At 39.7% G+C, this 25284-nt stretch overlaps 2 protein-coding genes across 8 annotated transcripts in view; both read left to right on the top strand.

Moving 5' to 3' along the window:
- cacna2d4a (calcium channel, voltage-dependent, alpha 2/delta subunit 4a) overlaps positions 1–9534 on the top strand; it is an 83920-nt gene extending 74386 nt beyond the window's left edge. Inside the window, exons 29-40 of the mRNA XM_053415196.1 lie at positions 1686–1700; positions 2189–2233; positions 2602–2664; positions 3087–3157; positions 4372–4447; positions 4544–4596; positions 5453–5508; positions 5911–5931; positions 6399–6519; positions 7270–7385; positions 7688–7770; positions 7923–9534. Of these exons, the coding sequence (XP_053271171.1) occupies positions 1686–1700; positions 2189–2233; positions 2602–2664; positions 3087–3157; positions 4372–4447; positions 4544–4596; positions 5453–5508; positions 5911–5931; positions 6399–6519; positions 7270–7385; positions 7688–7770; positions 7923–8015 (813 nt within the window). The 3' untranslated portion in view covers positions 8016–9534. The remainder of the gene's footprint in view (positions 1–1685; positions 1701–2188; positions 2234–2601; positions 2665–3086; positions 3158–4371; positions 4448–4543; positions 4597–5452; positions 5509–5910; positions 5932–6398; positions 6520–7269; positions 7386–7687; positions 7771–7922) is intronic.
- Positions 9535–10608: 1074 nt separating this feature from the next.
- cpsf6 (cleavage and polyadenylation specific factor 6) lies at positions 10609–24324 on the top strand. 7 transcript variants are annotated; one of them, XM_053414986.1, is made up of 11 exons: positions 10609–10706; positions 12557–12766; positions 12896–12999; positions 13308–13453; positions 13728–13901; positions 15099–15206; positions 16132–16627; positions 16769–16884; positions 16983–17136; positions 17411–17607; positions 23053–24324. In XM_053414986.1, the coding sequence occupies exons 1-10, from the start codon at positions 10647–10649 to the stop codon at positions 17595–17597; spliced, it is 1755 nt and encodes a 584-aa protein (XP_053270961.1). In that variant the 5' UTR covers positions 10609–10646; the 3' UTR covers positions 17598–17607; positions 23053–24324. The 7 variants fall into 7 exon arrangements, with proteins under 7 accessions (XP_053270961.1, XP_053270959.1, XP_053270960.1 ...); XM_053414984.1 differs by having other exon boundaries at positions 17390–17607; XM_053414985.1 differs by having other exon boundaries at positions 13308–13462.
- The last annotated feature ends 960 nt before the right edge of the window (positions 24325–25284 follow it).

Raw genomic sequence — 25284 nt, 5'->3', positions numbered from 1 at the left:
CGTATGACTTTAGTTAAATCTGAAATCCCACAACATTGGATTAAAACATATAACATATGCATGCTGACTTATGGACTGTGATGCCTCATATGTTTCTCACAGTCCTTTCGTGATAGCTACTGTCAGTGAGTGGTGATGTAGTGAGACTAATGGGAATCAAAAGATGAAAGATTTTTCACTCTTCACATCTTGACATGCTCTTTATCTCCCGGAGCTGCTTTTCCTTTGTCTCTAATTCCACGTTTGATAACTCTGTGCTCGTATAATGTGTCTGTGTTTGTCATAGACCTAAACCACAACCTTTGCAATATGAAATCAACAGTAGGATATATTAGTGCAATAACATAAACATTATATAATTTTTTGTATTCTTCAAACAAGGTTTAGGGTGTTTTAAAAAATGTTTGTCTTAAAAACGATATCTTCAAAACGTTTTAACTGCATGTACTTAAAAAAAATAGAATATAGAATTTGTTATCTTCAGAATGTGTATATGTGTGTTCTGTGTGTGTGTGAGGCTGTGAGCAGACGGTGGGATCATCAGTTGCAGAGAGAATCAGTTCCATTGAGGTTCAGGGTGTGAGTGATAATTAATGCTCTCGCCATCAGCTTGACTCCTCTGGAGCTCCCAGACAAGACACATTTGCCAACACTGGTTCTGAGGGAGCAGCCTCTCGTGTGCTGCTTCCATTTATAAATCTGACACTAGAGAAAGTGAAAGTGAAAATCATATATGTGTAGAAAAATTCTATCAACTGGATTGGGAATGGAAATGGCAATCAACTGAGATAGATGATTGATTGATGATTACCTGAGTGTTTCTCCAGAGCAACCCCCAAATTAAAATGTTCCATTTATACACTGGTATTATGTTATATAAGAGGCCTTTTCCATTTAATTCACTGTGCATATTCACACAAAAACAATAATGATAATAATCTAATGGGACGTGTTCCAGTAAAATTGCTGAACAAATAAATACCCCCAATAAGATAAAAGACAAAGACAACGTCATTGACACACCCTCCCGCTTACTTTGTATCTTCCAGAAAATATGCCATTTTTGCCCATAAGGTCATTTCTGTCATTGCTCTCACTGAACTGTTTATTTCAGGAGGCAGTGATGGGAAGCAGAGGGAAAGACGGACACTTAGGTGTAATAGGATTTAAAAGGATGATAGATCGTCTCATTCACACGTTGATACGCTCTATATAGCCTGACCACAATTCCAAAGACATATGGTCCGTATCGAACATCCACCAAATGAACTGTAGACATAAGATATGACCATGATGTCAAGAGGAGATCGACACCTTGACTCATAACCAGTGCACTGATGAACAGCTTAACCTTAGTAGATAGTGGTGATGGAGTAAAGTGCAATTATATTTATAAAGGATGAGTAAAAGATCCGAGGATAAAGGATACAGTCTTGGTTTTTGACTGTTAAAAACCACAATGGAAATCTGTTATCATAAAAAAAAACATGTGCAGTTTTTTCATTCATATTGGAATCACGTTCTCTGAGAAGATGAATAGCTTTGTCACCAGCAAAGCAAAGGTGTCAGAATGAAGACTTGTGCATTCAGTGCATCGACTGGCATGTCATGAACTGAAGTAACGTTTCTCTCTGTTTTCATTCTCTTGTGTTGTCTCTTTGTTCCTCTCTTCGCCCTCCTCCCAGCCAAATGACACAGATGTAAGTATGCAGTTTTCCCTCTCTCCATTCTTCAAAGCAGCACTCAACTTTAGCGCAGAACCAAATTTAACATTTTTAGCAGCAGCTGAGCTCCGTGAAGTCGGGTTCACACCCCAGTTAAAACAGATCACACATACGCACACAGTCACGGACATGCAGCAATATAACATGCACAAACTTGCTAACAAAATCCCACACGTTCCCGCCTCAGGTAGACATATCACACGCAAATGAATACTTCACACTAACACACCGAGTTTTCCTCATGTGTGAGAAGTGACGCATGTTCGAGCCCCAACACCTCCAAAGTCAAATGGAGACAGAGCATGTGTTCAAATCATTTCCTCACTTACAAAAACATGGGCTCCCAGATAATAAGAGCCATCTCCACCTCGCTTCCACCTCTGTTTGTCAGTGAAATCCTGAATAGGTAAAAGGTTAAACACATCGCAAACACGTTCTTTTCTTGTTGTCTGTTTGTCCTCTAGTGCTCTGACATAGAAGGGAAATGTCCTCTTCAGTGTGGCAGCTTTGTGAGTATATGAAGTCAGAGCACATTTATGGCTGCTGTAATATCTGGGTATTAAAGCCCCTCTCCATGAAGCAGTAAAAAATGTTATCTAACTGTGTAATATTCATATGAATGATTGTGCTTATTACCTCTGCCAAAGAGGTTATATTTTCACATAAGTACTGTACAACCGATTTGCATTAAACCTGTTGGAGGGCTGGGGTGTTGGCCAGGGAAGAACCCTGTAAATGTCGATGTCTGTTTTTTTTATTTTTTCATATTTTTCAGAGGAATTAATGTAGCTATGTTTTCGTTCCTTTTATTTCTCTGTCAGTGGTTTTGGACACACATCTTTCACTTCATCTGTCTCTGCCTCTTTTCTCATCTCAGGATATCGACTGTTACCTGATTGACAATAATGGCTTTGTCCTAATTTCTAAACAGCGTAATGATGTGAGTTTACACACAAACACACACGCGTACATTCATATCTTTCTAGAGCTGGAAGGACACTCACTCCTCCGTCAAGGAGATTATGTTTTTGTCCATGTTTGTTAGTTTGCAGAATTATGCAAATAATTGTTTACACTGTAAACAGTGTGCGGCGATCAGAAGACGGAGGCTTGGCCAAAATATACACTGTCGAAAGCCACAAAATATTGGCTGTTGCCCCCAGAGGCTAATTCGTCTTCAGACAATAAACAATGGGCCCTGAGATTGATTTCAACCTAATGCACATTTTTGGGGAATTCACAATTGAACAACATAAACTGGAGTAAATTATGGTTGTGCCCCTTCTTCTGTCAGTTTATCATCACAGGAAGGATTCAACCACTTGGTTTGTTTCACTTTTTATCTGGCTTCTCTCCTGATAGGCGGGGAGGTTCTTTGGTGAGGTTGATGGATCAGTGATGACCACGCTTATCAGAATGGGCATGTTCAAAAGGTAATACCTGTCCTCACCTGACCGGCTAGTTTAGAAGATAGCTGAGTGTCTGTTTGTGCACCTGTCTGCTTGTCTGTCTTGTCTGTCTGTTACTTGTAAGAACAGAGAATTACCTTGTCCTGTAAGAGCCCAAACCTCTGTGGCTGAAGCTGAGATGTTCTTACTCTGCATCCCAGTGTCTCACACTTATAATATTATGTATTTAAAACTGGCACACGAAAATGAACATATGTCAATCTGACAGTAGTTACAGATCTAGAGTCTGCCTGACTGATATAGATTTTTATGGGAAAGTTACCAATATCAGGGATGCACCGATATAATTATTAAAGGAGAAATTGTCAGTGATCCCTCAGATGTTGTTATCAATCTACTATAACAAAGAAATGTAATTGAGGCTTGACTCTTTTTAATCATATACCTCATTCAAAATAAAATAAATATAAATTTGTATCAAATATCTTTTGGAAGTTGCTCATGTGGACCGAAATAATAGGAATGAATAAATAAAAAGGAAAAACAACCAAAAATATACAAAACAATGAAAATATGAAAATATCCATAGCTTTTTTCCGTTCAAAAAATCGGTCAAATGAAAGTTCTCATATCAGCAAACATAAACACTGATATTGATATGACTGTAAAAACTCAGGGGGAGTTCATTCTTCCATCTTGGTGTTTTTAGAGTAGATATCCTTGATTTGCCCTTTCTCTGCCCTTCGAGCTTCTTTAGCTGCTCTGGATTTCTTTTCCGTCAGACTTTTCTTTTTACCCGTCTTTTATGTATGAAATCACATGAGTGATGTGCTATTTTTAAACAGCTAAAAGATTTCGTCATGCTTCATTTGTCACAGGATATTACATAACTGGTTCTGAGCATGCATGAACTTCAATGGCTGCGTGTATGTGTGAGTTTGCTGTGTACGTGCATACGTCTGCAAAGCTGTGCGTGTTTATTTATGTGTTCTTATTCTTCTTCCTGCATCAGAACAAAAAATACTCACCTGTGAAAGAAAAAACAAGAATAAATCGAAACACCGAAACAAATAGGGAAACTAATTTGGTTTTATTTATTTTCTAAGTAAGTCTGGGTTTTTACAAAGGTTGAGCTGAGCCAGGAAGCCCTGAGTGTAATGGTCTGGAGAGGGAGGCATCAAGAAATCAATGTCAGTCAGATACAGCAACACCATTCGCTTTTGTGTGTGTTTCCTCAGGGTGTCCTTGTTCGACTACCAAGCCATGTGTAAGATGAACTCGCACTCTGTCAACAGCGCTCGTCCACTGCTCAGTGTATGTACAATAAACTCATTCTGTGTATGGTGATATTTTCCGTAAAAGCTCCACACAACTCTGCAGTAACCATAATCCATCCATCTCTGTCTCCAGCCCTTCTATGGTTTGGCATCAGCACTCAAGTGGCTCCTCTCCAACTTCCTTCTGTAAGTGTTGCTAGGGGCAACCAGAAATGGCTGTCCCCGATCGAAACATAAAGTGGATATCTGTTCTTGTTTTTTGTCAGAGTAATGGAAAGAATGCTTCTTGGTTGGCAGCTCTGTTATATTATACAGACAGACGACACCAACCAACATTGAAATTCTTTTTTGTTTGATATATATTGACGTATAAAGAGTTGTGACATATATTTACAGGATATTATACCATTATTGTAATACAAAGTAGTTAATTACTTCAGTGGTCAGACATACTACAGGAATAGATAAATTACCTAGGACAGAGGGAAACAGCGATCTCCAGCTTGCCTCTGTCTGACTCTGACTCCAAATAGTAACTATACCTGCCGAAGAAATAGCTTCACAACACATAGCCTCTGTACAAATACATTGATATAACATCTGTCCGTGCTGCTGACAGTACCTTTATATCAACTGTATAAATCTCTGGGCAACTAAGCAATTAAATGTACTTCACAAAATGTCCCACTACTCCCTGTAAGTAGAGTTAGCATCTGAAGGATAAGAAACGGGGCACCTACTTATGTAGAAGAACAACCTGAGTTTTTACTGCTGTGACTTGGTGAGGCTAAAGTCACGTTATATGTCCAGCATCTTCATTAAAAACAACAAGGGGAGTTATCCAGTTAAGACAAAGCTTCCACTTACTGCTGAATAACTTGGGGACCCATTTTAATATTCCCACGGCACAACTTTGGGTCCTGGCCCAGTTTGCGAAAGCTGCGTGCAATCTGCTTGCAATCTGCTTGGGCCCATAATGAAGGCTGCCTAATTGACTCCCTCTCTTTGTCCACTCTCCTCTTTCTCCTCTCTCCTTCACAAGGTTCCTCCTGGAGTTTAATATCTGTGGCTTCTGGCACACGGAGCATTTTGCTGATGGTGAGTTTATATCTACAATGATTTTAACCTTCAGAAGTCCAGGGCTATGTTGGCTGGTTTTGAATTGGCCTTAATGAACTCTAAAAGTATCCCAAATTATATTAAGATACTAACATAAATCTAATCTGAACAAATGACATCATCACCACTCTCTGTGGACAGTCCCCGCAAACATGTTGCAGCTGTGACAGACATGTATGTTGTGTCGGTTCGATAGCAGGAGAGTTCAAAGTGATTTGATTGATCAGTATTGATCATCAGTCAGGAGGTCATAGTGTCCTGTGATCCCCTCACCACTCATCTGCGTCTGTCTCTCCATCGATCACACATTCACCCACCTCATCACTCCAACTGTCAATCATCTGCTCCTCCAATCACCACCATCATCATCCCTCCATTCAGCGAAGCCATCTTTCAGCGTGTGTGAGTATCTGAGTTGTAGTGTTTATAATGAGAATCAGAGTGTTTAACATTTTGTGTTTTTTATGTACAGTTTAGTCTTTGTTGTATTCTTCAAACAAAATAAAATTCCCTTTTTCTGGGAACAAGCACAAAGTCTTTAAAATAAGAACTAAGCGCAGAGTGGTTTCTAAAAAAGTCAAATAAATGAAAAATCGATCACAACCAGACAGGAAATTTGGACAAGCCATTATGTTTCTCCTTTCAGCTTTCAAACAAATAATTTTGCCTGTACGTGGTTTTGTTTGGAGTAAACAGCAAAGCGAGAGCTGAGACTAACAATGATTTAAATAGTAGCCCTGCTTGTCTGTCAGTCACCAGCAAAATGTCACACACACATACACACACACACACACACACACACACACAGCCACACACATTCATCCATATTTCAAACCTTGAAACCTAACCCTTGTCCATCTCTCTGTTAGCCTCGGCTCATAAGAAAAAAGGGGACATCCTGCAGCCGTGTGAAACCGAGTACCCCAGCTTCGTTTATGAGCCGTCAGTCAAAGAGACCAACAGCATTATTAAGTGTGGACGCTGCCAGAAGTAAGCACACACGCACACACACACGCACACACACACACAAATCAACTATGCGCTCCTCTCTAAGCCCCAGATCAGCCATATTAAATTGTCCCTCGAAATTCCATTTTCTACGGCTTTGCTCTGCTATGCATACTAAGAGCGAGACTGTTTATACAAGAGTATCAAGTACAGGAAAATAAGTGGAGAGGAACAGAATTAGATCAGGGTGCACAAGGTTATAGAAAGACCAAGAGGCGTATGGAGGGTGAGAGGGAGACTGGAAAACTGAAAGAAAGTATAGAGGCGAGTAGGGAGAGATGGGGGAGCAGTGGGTGACAAAGAAAGAGATTGAAAAACAGTGGGAGGAAAACAGAAGTGGTAGGGGTGAAGGAGAGAGAATCATTACTGAGTGTGTTTGTATATACTTCGGTGAAAGAGAGCGAGAGACACAGAAACATGGAAAGAAACGCTGAGGTTATCTGGTTAGATTGTATTGTTTCAGCAGGTTTATTCTCATAGATTGAGTGTTAGCGCCCCCGTGAGGCCAACAGAGGTTTAACAAATCCTGTTCTCAACTAGAACCAGACAGTATTATCTACAAATGTATGACCCATAGATATTTTTGTTTAGTTGTTTATTCATATTTTTATTTTGTTGTTGTGACTGCAAACTTGGTATCCTCCTGTGCTGGGTGCCCCACACTGGGAGGTTTTCTGTCTACGTTTGTGTGTCCCACTTTCACATTCATCTCTCCATGTTTTTGTGTCCCAGGATGTTTGTGGTGCAACAGATACCAGACAGCAACCTCCTGATGCTGGTGGTTCAAGCAGACTGTGACTGTTCCAGACAGTACAGTCCAATCACCATGGAGCCCCAGGAAGTCAAATATATCCTTTTCAAGTTTTCAGAATGTACCAATGAACACAATTATATAATTATAATAACACTCAATTATCTTCTCTCAATCCAGTCCCTGTTGCTACAAACTCCAACACTGGAGAGTGTGCAGACAACAAGCAGGATATTGCATCAAGGACAGGATGCCTGACTGAACTGATTTTAGTTGTACCAATTGTGTGCCTGGTGAGTGTGTGAACTATGTAGTTTATAGTTGTTGTTGTTAATGTTTGAAAGAGAATACATTAGAAGCCCCTGCTGCACTCGTTGTTGTTCCTTGACCCCGCTGTACATAACGCCTCAGTAAAGTGTGACAGGATGAGGTCGCAGAAGATTCGCAGACGGCCCGAGTCCTGCCACGCCTACCATCCACAGGTCAGCTCCTCATTGGTCTACTCACTAATTCCACTCTGGAATTAAACTTCATAAATAATAAACTTTTTCAGACTTACATGCAATGTTTTGCTTTTTACATGATAAAATATATTTCCTTCCTTTGTCTTACTAAAATATTTTTGTCTGTGCAGGAGAATGCCAACGACTGCGGACGAGCTTCTTTCATTTCTCTCTCAATCTCTCTCTTCTTTATCTGTCTTTCCTTCTCCACGATCGTTTCTTGACAATGGACAACCTTTGGTGTTCCATCCATTATCGCATTAAGGGGGGAGATTGGAAAAAATGAAGACATGTGTTTAAACACTGGAAACCTCAAGTGGATTTTTTTTTAATGTTCCTAATTATGGACAATTTGCTCATGAAGACAACAAGTCAGGTCTCTCCTGGCGGACATGGACATCGATGTTATTATGAGCGTTTGTGGGTCACGCACCAATTTGCATCTCACAATGAAAAGGAACTGAAGAGATGCAGGTGGTGGCTGTGACGTGCTTTGATGCAAGAGGCTTATGAGTCACAAGATGCAGCATAACAGAATCCAAGGGGGGGAAATATGTTTCTCATTTCCCTTATCACACTGAATGGTGTGTTGCAAGCACACATGCATATTATATATGCGGCTACAAGCATGCAAACCTCCAATAATACAAGCATCCAATATTTATCAGCCACAATGCTTTATTCAAAGACTTTGCTCTTTTAATTATGAGTAATAACCAGAGACAAGGGCTACAAACGTATGTGGTAGAACACTGTTGTGTTTCATGGTTGCATAGCATTTAGATTTATATCAAAAACTGATAAAAGATAATAAAAAATGGGGGTCGTCAGCTCTTTGGGGGAAACTCATTTTGAATTTATATTTTGATCACATCCCCGAAAATATTTGTTTCTTTTTAAATAATGTCTGTCTGCCTTTCTGTCTTTATCATCTGTGTCTTTCTTTGTGTTTGTACAGATACCTTTTGTAACTATGTTTGTCTGGACGTGTGGGAACCAGAATTCTGGCAGCGTGTATGTCTACAATCTGCATGGTTCACACAACTGTAGCCTGAAGTTCCAGATGTTTTCGGATCACTTGTGTTTCGTGTGTATGTGTTGGGGGTTTTAAAAAATGAACAAATATGATGTCAATCTGCATGTGCTTACCACAAATGATGATTTGCACTTCTACCAAGATATACATTTTTAAGAAATTCAATTTCAATGCATTTTCCAGAGACTTACTTTAATTTTTTTAGGGGTCATCTTCCTGTATCTGCTTTCATAAAACAATTTAGAAAAGTAAAGGTTACTCCCACTGAGAAGCAGCGTTGTTCGTATGGAAGAAACTTGGTCATGGCTTCATTTTTTTTAAATCTCCTGTTGATTTGTGTGTAATTCCAATGTAAATGAATCACACAGTATTTTTGTACACATCTGCTTGTATGTTTCATATTTTGGACTGTTTTGTCTCAGCGTTTCATCTTTGAGCTGTGAGTGTCCCTGTTGTTGTTTTCTATCATATTTTTTCCATCATCGTACGAAGTATGTCCGTTGAGTTGAACTAATTCTGTTGACAGAATTGCCTCAGACTTTGCCTGTTTAGGTAATAGACTCAGATACATGTCGTGTGTGTGCATCATTACACGTTGTTGTCTCTCTTGCTTGGATTATTGCAGAACTTTGACTCATTCGTTGACTTTTGTTGGTAATCTTCACTGTACAATATTGAGTGGTTGATATGTTCACATTGTGGTTTGATCGACTGAAGCCATTATTTGTACAAAGACCAATAAAATTATCCTAATGGTTTTTTTATACTATTATTGTTTCTGGTATCTGTTGTTGCATCATAAATCAAAGGGAGGTGGACTATATATTTGGACTTGCTTGAAGATATTTAATACATAAGTCCATCTGTCAATTAAGTCCATGGATGCCAAACAAACAATTCAATGTTTATGCTTCAAATTGACATCAGCAAAAGGTGGTTTAACAGGAGGTAGCTTAAAAAGGTACAAATGTTTACGGTTTATGATAATGAATAATAATGAACAACTTCGTGACATTATGCTAAAAGTTGTCTAAAGCGAGTGAGATTTTGTTTATAACTATAACTATACGTTTTTTAAAGATAAATCGGGGTGGTAGATCTTGGCTTATGTTTGTAACTAAAAAGTGACCTTGGGTTGTTGACTCGGAAGAAATTGCTTATTCATTAGTTCAAAAATAATTATTTTTGTGATGATAAACAATGACAAGGACTCTGGTAAGAATAAAACCTACCCAGGTTTTCTTGTTGTTTGACATTCCCTTAACAATCTTTTAATAGATCACATTTAGAGGATAAATTATACCAGGGAAGCAAAACTCTCAAATGTAATTTAATTTAATTTAATTTAATTTTATATTTCATTTTATATTTAATTAATTTAAATTTACATAGTGTAAGATATTGTGCAAGGAATAGGGGCTTCTGATACACACTTCAGAGAAAACCATTTTCTACTTTGCTACATATATTTGACAGCCTTACTTAAAAGTTGCTTTTATATTTTGGGATTTGAGATCCTGGATGATTTAACATGCTTTAAAAACCTATTGTTAGAGAGTAACCCAGTAGTTTCCAACCGTGGCTTCTGACGCCTCACAAGAATCACAGTGTGGGACACATTTAATTACATATAATTCTGAAAATTCATGAAAAACCTTCTAGTTGTTATTTTAATACTTAAGATATTTTTAAAGTGCTCAGAATAAAAACAATGTGATGATTGTGTATGTAGTGAGCGGCAGTGACCAGCTGGGGGCGCCTGTTGTCGCTCTCATTGTGTCACTGCACCTCCGAGCGGAGGGAGACGGCTCAGAGGAAAATGGCGGACGGTGTGGATCACATCGATATCTACGCCGACGTAGAGGAGGAATTTAACCAGGTAATAGCTCCACATTCAACGCACTTCAGCCATGTATGTTATTTTCTGTATATGTGTGTAACAGTTCCCTGACGTTATAATGAGAGAATATCGCGGTTTGTCGGTTCAGAGGAGCCCAGCTCGTCCACAGGCCCCCCCGACCACCATGCTGCAAACCGGCCCCCTCATCTAGCGTTCACCGCCCAAATGCTTCATCCGCGCTGCTGCGGTTGCTCAACACGGAGTTTGTTGCATTAAATCGTCGAGTGTGTGTTGTGCAAATGTGTGTATTTGTCTTAGTGCGGGTGAGAAGCGGCTGCTCGTCGTCCACATTCTCGGGGCCTCGCTCGTGGCCTTCCGTGGCGGGATCCAAACAAACACACCTACGTTAGCTGAGCTGAGCGTTAGCCATTTGTTGTTTTTGTAAGGAGTATGTTCCAGTTCTTTGGAAGTTTAGACCAAATAAAATCATTTTAGGTGGAAACGAGCTTGTAACGTGTTCTTGAATTGTAAGCATGAGCTAGAAAAGTGTTTCGCGCTGGTTTGAGTTGTTAGCTTTGGGTTTGCTAGCTTCGTTGTAGCATCGCTGTGTCTGCTCGGTACATGATGTTTTTTTCTCACTCGCACGCTCTTTTGCTGAACATCTGGTAAAAGAGACGCATGTAATTTCACTCGTTCACAACCGCACAGAGAGAATGATTCACCAAGCAGGTTTTACATTGCGTCATGTCGGTCCGACGGGTTCGTTGTAAACAACCATGCAGCTGCTCGTCACCGGAGACAAGCAACTCTTCGTCTTCTCTCCCGGGTTCCTCCTGATCTGATTAACCTGAGCTCCAGACAGCAGACGTGTTGTAGAGTATTAGTCTCTGCGACGTTAAATGAAAACCTGTTTTAGTATAAATAAATAAACAGGGTCGATATATCGTTTATTTGGTTTTTGTGCAAGTCTTTGAATGATATTTAGGCATAACTCGAGCCCCCCAAGTCCTCATATGACTGACTTGTGTTAACCTTACATGACCACGCAGGGATTGTTGACATGCTGCCATGTGCTGTCTGCAATGCTGGGACTACACATGGCTGTCATTTCTAACCATCTGCTCCACATACACTCGCCCGGTTAATTTGAGATGCTCATTGGTGAATCTGCTCCTGAAAAAAGCCTGTGGCATTTACATCCCCCAGGAGCTTTAAAGAAATGTGGATGTGTTCACAGGGTAACACCAAGTATAGAGTGGATAAGGCGATTAAATGATAGGCCAAGTTGACAGGTTTTGCTACCTGTAGTGGATTTATTGTAATAACACATCATGCAGTTTATATAATTGGCCCTTTTCTGCTTAACAGTTTAAAATGTACCTCTGCTATTTAGGCTGTACTGACTAATCAAAACATTGTGTGAAACTACTCATTTCAGTATCATATGCTGCAATTGCAGATGACATGGGTATAATTACAGCTCATAACGAGTCCAATCCCTGTACATTTAAAAACACAACAGTTATTATAATATTTTAACTGCTGAGAGCTATTAACCTTGGATGGAAATGGTTGCTATCATTCTTGTATGGCCCGGCTCAGGTTTAACCCCTTGAAAAATATATATAAACTTGTTTTGTTGTTTAGTTTTTCAGTCATAACTTAAAAAGAACATAAATAAAGGAGTGCACAGCATAACTTTCTGAAGCTTGAGTCCTGCATATGGTGCACATCGCCATTTAAGTTACAATAATAACTGGTGGCATTGGAGCAGTAAATATACTAGCAAACTCGCTGATGCCCGACGTGGCATATTATGTGCTGCTATGTGAACACCTATAATCACGTCTTATCAATATTAACACACCTGATTTTTTCATGCTCAACAGGAATCTGACTATCCGGTTCACGAGCAGATCGACCTGTACGATGATGTAATATCCCCATCAGCCAATAATGGTGATGCTCCAGAGGACCGTGACTACCTGGACGCATTGCCTGCACCCGGGGGCTCAGACGGAGGCAAGAGTGCCCCACCAAATGTGGTTTACACATACACAGGAAAAAGAATCGCCCTATACATAGGCAACCTCACATGGGTAGGGAGACTCCACATTGGTGTAATTCTGTTCAAGTGTAGATCCATAAGTTTATAAGCAGGTTCTCAAATTCTGCATAACTATAATATTGAAGTCCATGTGGTTATAATGTTTTCGTCTCTTGTGCAGTGGACGACAGATGAGGACCTGACAGAAACAATCAGGTCGATAGGCATCGCAGACGTGCTGGAAATAAAGTTCTTTGAAAACAGAGCAAATGGCCAATCAAAAGGGTAAGACCTTAATTATCTGTGCATACTGTGACTCCACTAAACAACAGTTGAGGATAAGGACTCCTTTTATATAAATTTATATTGTGTCATAATGCTGTAAGCATTTACCATAACTTTGGAGAAATATATGATATGATACAATCGTTTTGATTTAATTTGTTTGTCTTTGTAGTCTAGTTTTTCGAAAGTGTCTTAGTTTCAATAAAAACCCTTTAAATCTGATGAAGTTGTGAATATTGGTATGTAGATTGTGCGGTGATGCTTGGGAAGCCAGTATGAGCAAAAGCTTTATTTCCTGTTCCTCTCAGATTTGCCCTTGTTTGTGTGGGCTCAGAGGCTTCATCCAGGAAGTTAATGGAGCTCTTATCAAAGAGAGAGCTCCATGGTCAGAGTCCCATCGTCACGCCGTGCAACAAACAGTCTCTCAGTCAGTTTGAGATGCAGTCACGCAAAAGTAAGGAGGGCAAGTTGAACACTCTGCATCTACACTACAACAGCTAACTAAAAGACTTGTCACTATTCTGTTTAAAATCATTCATGTAAACAATTACACATGCTTTGACATGCCAGTTAGACTCCTGAATACACTGCAGCACCTACTGACACAGCTACACACTTCAGACAAAAAGCATTAATTCAGCTAGTGCAAGTCAGTTAGTGCCACAATTTCAAGATATCTATATGTATATACATAGATATACATATTAAGGGTAAGTGTTATTTCACAGGTACTCAGTCAGGTCAGATGTCTGGGGAAGGCAAAGCTGGTCCCCCTGGTGGAGGTCTCCGTGGAGGTTTCCCCATGGGTCGTGGCAGAGGCAGATTCCCCGGGCCGCCCGGCCCAGGAGGAGACCGCTTCCCTGGTCCTATTGGACCCGGAGGACCGCCACCACACTTTCCCGGTAAGTTTGGTAACAGGTATTCATGCTACAAAGGGGGATGATGTCCCTCTCCGTTCAGTTTTGAAAGATAACATACAAAAAGGCCAGATTTATTAATCAAATCAAAGTTGGATTATTCTCTAGCACATAAACTGAAATATGTATCCAATCAATCAAGTTGAGTTTTAAAATGCATTCCAAGCAGTATAAGTCATAGCTTGCAGGAAGGAGTGAGCAGTCATTGGAATGATGGCAGGACACGTTTTGTATAACGTTGGCTGACTCAGAATTTTATGACATTTAAAAATAAATTTGCCTGGTAGAATTTTGGGGAAATCATTGGAGCTTGTTGAATGTTAGATTGACCCATGTTCTACAAATCAAGGTGAGTTCAGGGAAGGCATGTTTATGAAGTCTGTTCTGGAATATCAGCTTAAAAAAGTGAGTCAATTAAAGGCTGGAAGACTAACACATCACGAGTGACGGACTCACTTCAAGCATCTTTAGTCTGTGATGTGTTGGCATCACCTTATTAGATTTACATGTCAGTGGATGTCTGATTTTGGTTATTCTGTTTTATTTCCCCCCCCCCCCCCCTAGCTTTTGTCATTTTTGTGATAATACTGTATTAATTATAATCATAATTTCATCATGCGAGAAGTGCTTTCAAAACGTACAACATTTATAAATATGATGCTCTGTGTGTGGCGGTTTTGCTCAGTCAGCTACTCACGCCCACATCGACTCATGGCTTGCCCTTTGTATTGTGTGTGTTGAGTGAGGAATCTCTCTCCTGGTGGAGCTGTGCCTTTGCATGTGTCCCCACTCACCATCTGGGTTGTTGTTTTTTGTCCAACTTCTCTATTGAGTTGAACGTATAATCCTTCCCTAGCTGCAATTTTCTGTTTACTGACAATTTCCCCACACCAATCCTTGACAAGCAGTTAGCTCACAGCTTTACTTGACACGCTACCAGCCTTCAACTTCTTCCAAATCTTGGATTGGCTGCCATTCTCTTCTAGTAGGAAAAAATGGACTTGCCAGCTTTTTATTTTTTTAATCTTTTGCATCTTTGCCCTCCATCCGACCTTTTTTCCCGCCTTTCTTGTCCCGCTTTGTGACTGACGCCCGTGCTGCTGGGCCATCAAAGGCCTTCAGTTGGTAGGCAGACGTTTATCAAGGGGCGAGTTGTGATTGGTTTGCTTTCTTCCCCATTAGGCTCGGGGATGACACCAGATCTGATTAGGCACCAAGATGGCCCTCTGATGGATATGAATTTCAATCCCTTCCCGCCAGGGGGCAGGAACGGGAGCTGGCGCGGCAGAGGTGAAACACCTCGTTTGATCTGATTGATTTGATCGATCACCTTATTTATCCTGAATTTACCAAGTTATCTAGATCTCTTAAAAGACTGTTTTCATTTAATACTGTTGGTCTTACAATAGGCCCGAGTAAATATTTTGAAGCGTTCACATTAAAACATCAAACGTCAGAAGCTGCAGAATTATTCTGTTCTGCTGCCTGCTGAATCATATCATTGTATGTCAGAGTACATACAGTATTTCTGTCCATCTTTTGCTGCCCTACTGCGTACGGATGTATAGTTTGTTTGATATCACGAAAAAGGTTTTTGCAAAATTGCTTCCTCAAGTCCCACGAGAGATTTACAGCAAATTCTTTCATTGTCAAAGCTGTGTAATCCCCCAGTAAGCCTTCAAATATAATTTGATAAGTGTCCCTGTTTGCCAACTGCAATATATATTTTGGTATGTCAAATAAGATGTTGGCATTCTCAAAATAGTGTTCTGAGGAAAATAAGATCATCATTAAATGCAAGACCTCGGATTAAAAAAGGAAAGTCATCTTGAAAGCAAATTGCTTTGGGTGTTTATCCTCATGTCTTCTGTTGCCTTCTTGTTTTTAACATTGTGTTTTTCATTTGTTGTTCCCTGTAGCTCATATCTGTCTGTCATTGTCTGTGCTTTGAACAATCAAACCTAAGCATATCTGTATTAAAAGGAAACAGAAAAAGAACAGGCTAACATAAGATATTTAGTGTAAAACGTGACTTTGGACCTATATAAGATTTAAACCAGTGAAGAAAAGGTCTGCACGATTTTGACCAAAACACTTATTTCCCCTTTTAGATGCAAAAAGGCTGAGGAAGGCTCTACTTGCTACAACATAAACAAAAGATAAAGAGTTAGGTTCACCAGCTTCTGTTTTATTCTTTGTTTTCTTTCTTTTTTAGGTGGGATGCAGGGTCCTCCACGTCCCCCTCCTGGTCCACCTGGCCCCCCCGGCCCTCCAGGACCTCCACCCCCTGGACAGGGCCTCCCGCCTCCCCTCTCTGGTCCTCCAAACCGTGGTGACAGGCCACCTCCTCCTGTTCTCTTCCCTGGTCAGTTTGGCCAGCCACCAATGGGACCCTTACCTCCAGGCCCCCCTCCTCCAGGCTATGGCCCTCCCCCTGGTCCCCCACCCCCCCAACAGGGCCCGCCACCTCCAGGACCCTTCCCTCCTCGTCCCCCAGGTCCCATTGGACCGCCCATGGCTTTGGCTCCTCCTCCACACATGCCAGGTCCCCCACCGGGTGGACCACCACCAGCCCCCCATGTCAACCCCGCCTTCTTTCCCCCACCTGGCAACAACAACATGCCCCCCAACGACAACCGAGGGCCCCCAGGACCAAACGACCCATACGGACGCCCGCCACCTTATGAGAGAGACTTCGGACCCGGAGGCCGGTGAGAATGGGTGGTGATGTGGGACAAATAATTTACACAGCAAATCATATCATTTTCTCTTGGCAATCTTGGGCACAACTAGTTAACATTGGTTACATAGAAAGTGCCATGACGCTAATGTGTGTTTGTCTGTGTCTATAGGGAGATGGAGGCGTCACGGACCCCCCTGAGTGAGGCAGAGTTTGAGGAGATCATGAACAGAAACAGAGCCATCTCCTCCAGCGCCATATCCAGGGCCGTGTCTGACGCCAGTGCAGGTAACATATAATGATGTACATAGAATGCAACTAAATGCCACATAACATCAAATTAAGAAACGCATAAATTAACATTTGATGCAACCTTTTTGTCTTAGCTGACTATGGCAGTGCTATAGAAACGCTGGTGACTGCCATCAGTCTGATCAAACAGTCCAAAGTGTCAGCAGACGACCGCTGTAAGGTCCTCATCAGTTCCCTGCAGGACTGTCTCCATGGAATTGAGTCAAAAAGCTATGGCTCGGCCTCCAGGTGAGAATTTGAATTTCATGCAAATAAGTGTCCTATTAAATATGCCATTGAAGTTGTTTATTAGCTGTACTAAAGAGGAGAAAGAAAGTCTGCAGTTTTTTAATTCTAAAAACAATTTGTTGTCCACTTGTAATTAGTGTGCTATTTTTTCTCTAGCTGGTTTTCTGTAGTGCAAATTGTAACATGAAGTTGTTGTTTTTCATCATGGAAATTGCCACAATATAAAATAAGTATTTAATACATTGAATCACAGTCTAATGCCGGTCTCTGCCAGGCGAGAGCGGTCCAGAGAGCGCGACCACAGCCGATCAAGAGAAAAGAGTCGACGCCACAAGTCCCGCAGCCGCGACAGGCACGAGGACTACTACAGAGAACGCAGCCGGGAGAGGGACCGCCACCGCGAGAGGGACCGGGACAGAGACAGGGAAAGAGAGAGGGAGAGGGAGTACCGACACCGTTAGACAAGACAAGGTGGGTACAACCTTTGGGATTTTCTTCTGTTATAACATTTTTTCTTGTTTTCATGCGCCCTGCATTTTTCATGGATCTGGAAGGAGTCAGGCTAGTTAAGTCCTCAACTGCACAATTAGATACTATATAGACATACTTTGTCCAAAATTTGATCTACTGTGTAGATTTCAGTACAGTCACATTCAAGTAAATTATTAGAGCATAAGATGCTTCTAAACATGTCTAATCCCTTTTTGAAGTCGTATATCAATATTTGATTGAAAATTAAGAGCTTTCAAATTAATTGAACCTTAAAATCTACAACGACAGTAGTGTTGATCCAAATGTATGTCCCTGAACTTCCTTGTGGGCGGGGTACTAGAAGAGAAACGGTAAGCAACACTGACTTATAATACTCAGTCTTTATGGTGTCTGGTAAGTATCAGGTAAGTTTCACACTTTCATTCACGTTTCAGAATCGACAATCGCACTTATGTTGCTTTGTGTTTTTACTGAAATATCTTGTCACATTACACTTGTTGTATTCACTCTGCTCAAAGGGCTTTGTAACAGTTATATGTATGAGTTTTCTAAGCACTATCCCAAAACAAAGAGAACACTGACCGTTACTCGAAATTGACTTTGTGAATTAATTGTTATGTTTTTGGCCTGCACGCCTCTGAGGCTGGTAAATCACAAAATTCATTCATTATCCACTTTCTGTATTCAGCTAAATGAATAAGAAAATACAGGTGCACAGTATCTTGATGAAAGCCTGTGAGAAGCTATAAAGCAGCACTAACCTGATGCTGTACTTCTGTAGATTCAAACGTGTGATTTGATCCTATAAAGTGGAAATAATCAGAAATTGGGTTTTACCAGCAGCTGTGGCCAGTCGATCAAAAGTATGATATTTTCTGGGTTAAATATCAAGACACAGTTCTGAAGCTCTTTGTTATGTGTGAGTTTGTAGCTTGTTGAAGTGTAGGGTTTTAGAGATTGTTTTCAATAAGAAAATCACAATGTTCAGATTATAGGAGACGAGTATACACCTTGTAAATGTTGCATTCATAGTAATGTTGTATACGTTTTCACCATTTCATTTCAAAAGTTGGATAAATTAATGTCATGTCTTCATTAAGAGAATTTTAAATTTATCAGTGTCAATATCTGATGATTTTTGGACACAACAAATTCTGACAATGTGACTATACCATATTTGCATGACAAATATTTCCTGGCATTTACTTTTAATGTTTTGTAGCCTCCTTTTTCTCACCACCTGTACCTCAATTTAAGACATTGAGGGAAGGTTACAAATATTCTGTAATAGTCTGTCCTTTTGATGTAATTTTCTGGAAATACAGAATGTTGATATTCTTGTGATTTGATCAGTGGCTTTAAATTTACATTGTCATAACAGATATTGGTGAAGTTGAGAAATGGAAAATACTGAAACAAGAATGATAATTTTATCTTTGAGAACTTGTAAATAAGAGGGTGCTGGAAAAAAAAAACGCCCAACAATTCTTGATGTCATACATCAAAATCACACCTGTATGCTACTTATTATTTGTCATTGACTGACGCATAGAAGTATGCATTTTAATATTTTGTTTTCATGTGACGCCTGTACTGAAATGATTTCTGTTTAGGCTGCAGGGTTGAGTTTTCAGTGTTGAGATGAGATTATACAGTTTTTTCTGGGTATTTTGGCTCATAGTATCATGGATGGCTGTTCGGATGAGAAGCCATGTTTTAGATGGGTTGATTATTGTAAAACCACCAGTCGCTACCTTGCACACAACTAATGTGTTCGGCTGTCTGAGGCTTGCTGGTGATTTCATGGCATTTTGGATTCTTGAATCATGTTGTATTATATCTGGGAAGATGCTTTCTTCCATCGCATCACTTCTGTGATGAAAAATATGAAATCCTTTTGTTAAGTTCGGAACCGCAGTTGAAATATCGGCTTTGAACTGTTGTGTCGTTCCCATGTCCTTTACTGCCAAAGCCCTAAGGTGTGTGTGTGAGTGGCTGTGTAAATCAGTCCTTAAAGAGCATATAGGTTAAATGGGACCTTTGGGATCTCCGCACAGCAATGCATCACCCCAAATAATGTTTCTCATAATTTGAAATGAGATTTGCGACGGAAGCTTTATTTAATCTTGAAAGCTCGATGTCTGAAGTTGTATTGACTCTGTCTGTACATTAGACAAATTCTTTACATATGTTCCTCTTATTCTGAGAAATATTAACTGGGGTGGCTTTGCCTGTGGCGTATCTGACTTTAATAGAAGGCCAAACCCATAGAGCTACCAAAAGATTGTGATTCGATCTATTGTAGGGATCTATTCGTTTTTCGCTGTCAGTGCAGGTTTATTGAATCTGACATCTGTTCTGCTCAATTGTCCTTTATCTACACAAGGTTTTGCTGAAAAGTAAAACTTGTGTCCACTGGGAACCTCTCAACAAAAACAAACCTATCTATATTCGTTAAATTAAAAAGTAGATCTTATTCCATGTTTTCTTTCCCATATAGCCAATCACCTTTACATATCAACACCAGTATTTCACCAGCAACTGCTGCAGTGTCCTCTAACACTCTCAGTGTTAGATGAGAGATCCCCAGTGGGCACAAGGCCGGATGTTACCTAAAGAATATGAGGATAACAGTATAATGACTGTTTTTGTCCGTCTGAAACGAGAATAATCATAAGGACTTGGGGCGTGTTCAGTATGTAATGAGGCCAAATATGTGCATTTTCCATTTGATCATTTCCTTTGCATTGAGTCTGATATTTCACGGCATGTTAATCAGCTTCTGTTCCTGATAGTAGTGTGGCTATTTATTGTGTCCGCTGATGCATTAGCACTGTTGTATCTGTTCATATTGTCATGGGGGAATACTCACTGCTTGTACAGAGCCGATATGACTTTCTATGCTACCTCTAAAGTCTGAATGTAGGTGTATGTGTGCAGGAGATCAGTCCTCTGTGTCAAACCAGGGTCAAACAGGAGCGGAAGGTACAGTGACATATCTTAAAGGGATATTCTTAGTTCAAGGAATAGAAGAAGACAATTTTATGACTGATAATGTTTATGGCCCATGTTATCTTGGTCAAGAGAATAGCAGTGAATTTATCAGATGCTGTTCTCTTGAATACCAAGTGTTTTCAAGCTTTTGCTGAAGATGTTAATTAAAACTCCTCCATAGCCCTGTTTAAACCTGTAATATGTGAATTATCAGATGGTAAGTATCCAATGTCAGACTGTTTGATGAACTGCTTGACCCTGGTTTGACCCCTGTTTCAGTTTTGTGCTGTGTTGTCTGACTCGCTGCTACACATGTTAATGTTTTCCTAGGAACTAGAATACACTGAACAATGGTTCCACAATATGGCATTTTATCCAAATTGAATTATATTTTTTAGTCTGATATCTGGATGTAATTTGACAATTGAAACATTGAAATTTTTTCAAAGGATTCCCATTTCCACTTGTACTGGATGTTCTAGTCAGTCATGAATAATGTTGGGAAACAAAGTGCCATTTAGTTTGACTACTGTATTTTGTAAAAAATTGGTATTGTCGGCTAAACTGTTATTTTGTCTGTAACTATGTACCCTGTACAAAGAAAACACCTTTACAGCAAAAAACATTCAAATATGCATTTGAATCTTTGACAAATTTAAATACACTTTTCTGTATCAGAATTGTTTTTATGAAAAATTATCAATAAAATGGACCGGGCTGAAGTAGATCGTTGTTGATAGTCCAAGGCTCTGTTTAGATCTGATATAACATCTGTCCTGAGAGATCTGATCACAAGTTGACAGCAGGGTAAGTGTCCTGAATGTGGCGCCTGTGTTTGTGTTGGTGTGCGTCTCTTTTAGAGCGAGCGAGTGAGCGAGAGGAGTCCGGTGAGTCTGAAAGAATGAATGCGTTGCTTTGAGGAAACATTTTGACCATGCTATAGAAGTGTCAATCAAATAATGGACCTGAGCCCTTTTTGCTTTGAAAGAAAAGTTTGAAAGCAGCTTGTTGTGGTTGAGAATTAAGTCAAAAGTCCAGACTTGTGTAGTGTACTGTATGAAGTGTAGAAAATATGTTAAGAGTTAAATCAATAGACTTTTACCCATTTAAGGAAAAATCATTAAACCATAATGTGGTGGCCACTGTTAATGTTATGGTGGTGGCCACAAACAAATGAAGGTGTGGAATCTGAGCAGCATAAATATGTTTAAACGTACGTCAGCTGAGAAGGCCGTCCTTTATGTGTGTCCCAGACCACCTCCCAGTGTCCCAGACCACCTCCCAGTGTACCACCTCCCAATCTGGTTTGAGTGATTGGATCTTAGGCATTTGAGTGCGTTCAGACCTGTACTTAGCTTTGACCACTTGTGATCAAATCATTCAGGACAGCCGTTAACACCAGGTCATAAAGCTGCCTTTTTATATTCATGATGAAGAGGTTGCATTCCTAGTTCCCTGTATCTCTTACTGGGCTTTCTCTCACTTAGGGGTTTAAGAAGACCACTGACATTTTTTCTGTTAAATGTAAAAGTCCTGAAGTGCTTTTGGCAAATCACATACATCCCTAGGTGAAAGGTTTTTAGTTCTGTCAGTGAGGAAAAAATAATAACAGCCATCTTATGCATCCAAATGTAGAATCAAATATCAATGGTTTGCATAAAGTAAATACCACAACAAAACCAACATTCATAGTCACACACAGTATTAAAGTATAAAGCTTAGTTTATAAATAAGGAAGCGAATCCTTAAGATAATTGGGAAATAACATTCTGTCAGTGGCTCATTATTGATAAGATAAAACAAACCTGAAGCATTTACCGATCTTAGTTTCACTCTCGTAACATACGAATAAATACTCTAAACAAAGCACACTAACACAGTGTAATAGTACATGATGCAATATGGAGACAGTTCTGTTAAGCATCCCAAGTTAACTTCAATAAAATGGATTCCATTAGCTGTCTTTAATGTAACAGACAGTTTTTGTGCTATGGACTAAATGAACAGTTCCACTTCTCAGTACCTGTAATTAATTGTACTGTTGTGTACAGTCTGATAGATTTCACCCCTGAATCCTGGATATTTCCTCTTCCAGTTTGCATGACATGTTATTCTGTGTCTGTGCGGAGGGTTGGGGGGGGGGGGGCAATACACAGTCAACTGAGTCATTTAAGATGAATTCATGTTAATGTTAAAAAAAAAAAGAACGTTTGATATTTAAATGTTAAGTTTTGTGTTTTTATTTAAAAAAAAAAAAAATGTTGACACAGTGGGCTCAACAAACGCTCCAGCTCTGACTCATGGTGACGGTGAATTGAACCCAGCCCTGCTGTGCACTCTGTATGTGTAGAGGTTTACTGGTGGGGGGGGAGTGTTCACTGTTGGGCTGCCTCGAAACCAAACTCCACCCTTCGTTTTGAAACCTTTCAGCTCACGAGGATCAAGGATGGATGGAAGGAAAAGGAGGAACGCTTTCAGTGCACCACCACTACCACAACGTCCCCAGCCTGCATGACCGGACAGGATTACAACCACCTACTCCTCCTCCACCCCTCCATCTCTCTCCTCCTCTCCTTCTCCACCCATCCTTCTCTCTGTCTGTTCATATTGTCTGCCTGACTCAGAGCAGTGGATGGAAGACCCAAACCTGTGTAAGGCTATGTTATCCAAACACCTATACTCATGGTAACTAAAGATAAAAAGAAAAGAAACTTTCCAAACAGCTCTTTTATTTTTATGATGTTTTATTTGACATGAAGACGAGTGATGCTTTTCTTTTTTTTGCAACGCAACAATAAAGTGGCCCGCACGCCCCATTAATAGAAGACACAAACATTACATCCTATTTGCTTTTCATTTCCCTTGGCTCGCTGTACTGTGTACATTCAGTTTAGAGATCAGTCTTTATAGGGTACATGTTGGATGTTTTCTCCCCCACCTCTTCCTCTCATTCTCATTTATTCTTTTCATGGTTAGAATGTTTGTAAATGTCTCTGCTTTTGATTAAATACTAGATGGTGTTGTAATAAAAAATGTTTACTGAGGTACACTCTGCATTTGTTGAATTCCTCTACATGTTCGGCTCGTTTATATTAAATGTATATTTTGGAGTGAAGAATGTTTTTCATATTGAATTGGTCCACTTTGATTATACATGGCAGGTGTTAGTAAGTTGCGCTGGATTTTTTTGTTTTTGTTTTTTTCTTAAGAGATTGACTCGGTTGGAAAGATTAGAATAAACCATGGGCTCTGATTTATTGATCTGAAAAAATGAAGGTCGAAGTGTACATGCACATTTTTGGACACCTTTGGAACACACAAAAGTACCTAAAATACGCACAATGTTCAAGTGGTTTCTGGTGTTTGATTCATGTGTAACTGAGCTCAGCAGCCACCATCACAAGAGCACTTTTATATAACCATTATTTTTTTATTATATTATTTCCAAACCAAATTGTCTGTCATATTGTGAATGTGAATTTTTGGACTTAAACCCGTTATGACGTGAGCAACTAAAGTTTTTGGCTTAAATGGAATTTGTCAACTTTCAAATATCAATGAATCCCTTTAATGGAAAAATTGCAATTTGAAGTGAGTGTGACTTTTTGCTCCCATGTTCCACATGTAACATGTTTTTGTATGTTCGTATTTTAACGCCCGTACAGGAGGAACAAATTCAGTAAAGCTTTCTATTCAACTGGATTTAACATAACAAATGGCCTGTTTTGTAATGCAAGACATTTATACTACCTGCATCATGTTCATGTTTTGCATTTCTGTTATAACAGGCTCATTGTAAACACTGACCCTGAACTGAAATTTTTTATTTTCAAAATCATAGATGACCCTAAATCGTTACCCAGAGAAATTTGAATTTGAGTAAATATAAATGTCAAGGTAATGTCAAGGTTTAAAGCAATAATGTTTAATCTAAAGCTGCCATATATTGTCCTGTTTCATTTTAGAGACTCTCAACCCTGAAATTAATAACTGGGGCAAGCACAGCATATGTTAAGTTTGTTCACGATGCCTCACTATTGTGTAAACTGTAGAATAATTTTTTTATTTTTGTTTGTCTTGTTGGACCTTGTTTTGTTGAATGTTTTTTTAATCCATGATGTTGGTTCAAATCTCAGGGACAATCCCTTAAAATACCTCGTTTCCATAGTGTATAAAAAAACTGGACATGAAACTCCATGTTATCACTGTAATGGCCACAGGACTCGCTCTGAATCATAGGCTGAACTCTGAAGGGGAGAAAGGTCACTGTGTTTGTACCACCAAACCCTCATGATTCTCCTGAAATGTGTTTGTGTAATAACTGCAAATTTCAAAGAGGCTTTAAATATTTTTGATACAAAAAATAATGTGGAAAAATTGAGATGTGAGGGGAAATATCTTGATGCTATTTGTCTTAAGTCCTTAAATGTTAAGTTAAAAGCTTATTTACGGCTGGTTTTGATTGTTTTTGCTGATTGGAGCTTTTAGTTTCTCATGTATGTTTCTTTCCCTCTTCCTTAGCACTTATAGGTGCATGATGCCTTACTTAATTACTTAATCAACTTCCAACATTGCTCCATCTAATCAGCCTGATTTCAAATATACATGGCTTTCAGTGCAAGTACTATAGGTTGTAGTGACTTCTCTCCACAGCCCTGAAGG

Source organism: Pleuronectes platessa, chromosome 22, assembly GCF_947347685.1.
Source record: "Pleuronectes platessa chromosome 22, fPlePla1.1, whole genome shotgun sequence".
Classification (NCBI taxonomy): Eukaryota; Metazoa; Chordata; class Actinopteri; order Pleuronectiformes; family Pleuronectidae; genus Pleuronectes; species Pleuronectes platessa.
Note: the sequence above shows the minus strand (reverse complement) of the source record. Positions and strands in the feature narration are given on the sequence as shown.

Excerpts from the sequence above, each read along its gene's own strand:
- cpsf6 (XM_053414983.1), top strand. The coding sequence starts at position 10,647 with ATGGCGGACGGTGTGGATCACATCGATATCTACGCCGACGTAGAGGAG. Across the intron at positions 13,902-15,098 it reads ACCGCCACCACACTTTCCCG|GCTCGGGGATGACACCAGAT; the intron begins GTAAGTTTGGTA and ends CTTCCCCATTAG. Across the intron at positions 16,628-16,768 it reads GACTTCGGACCCGGAGGCCG|GGAGATGGAGGCGTCACGGA; the intron begins GTGAGAATGGGT and ends CTGTGTCTATAG.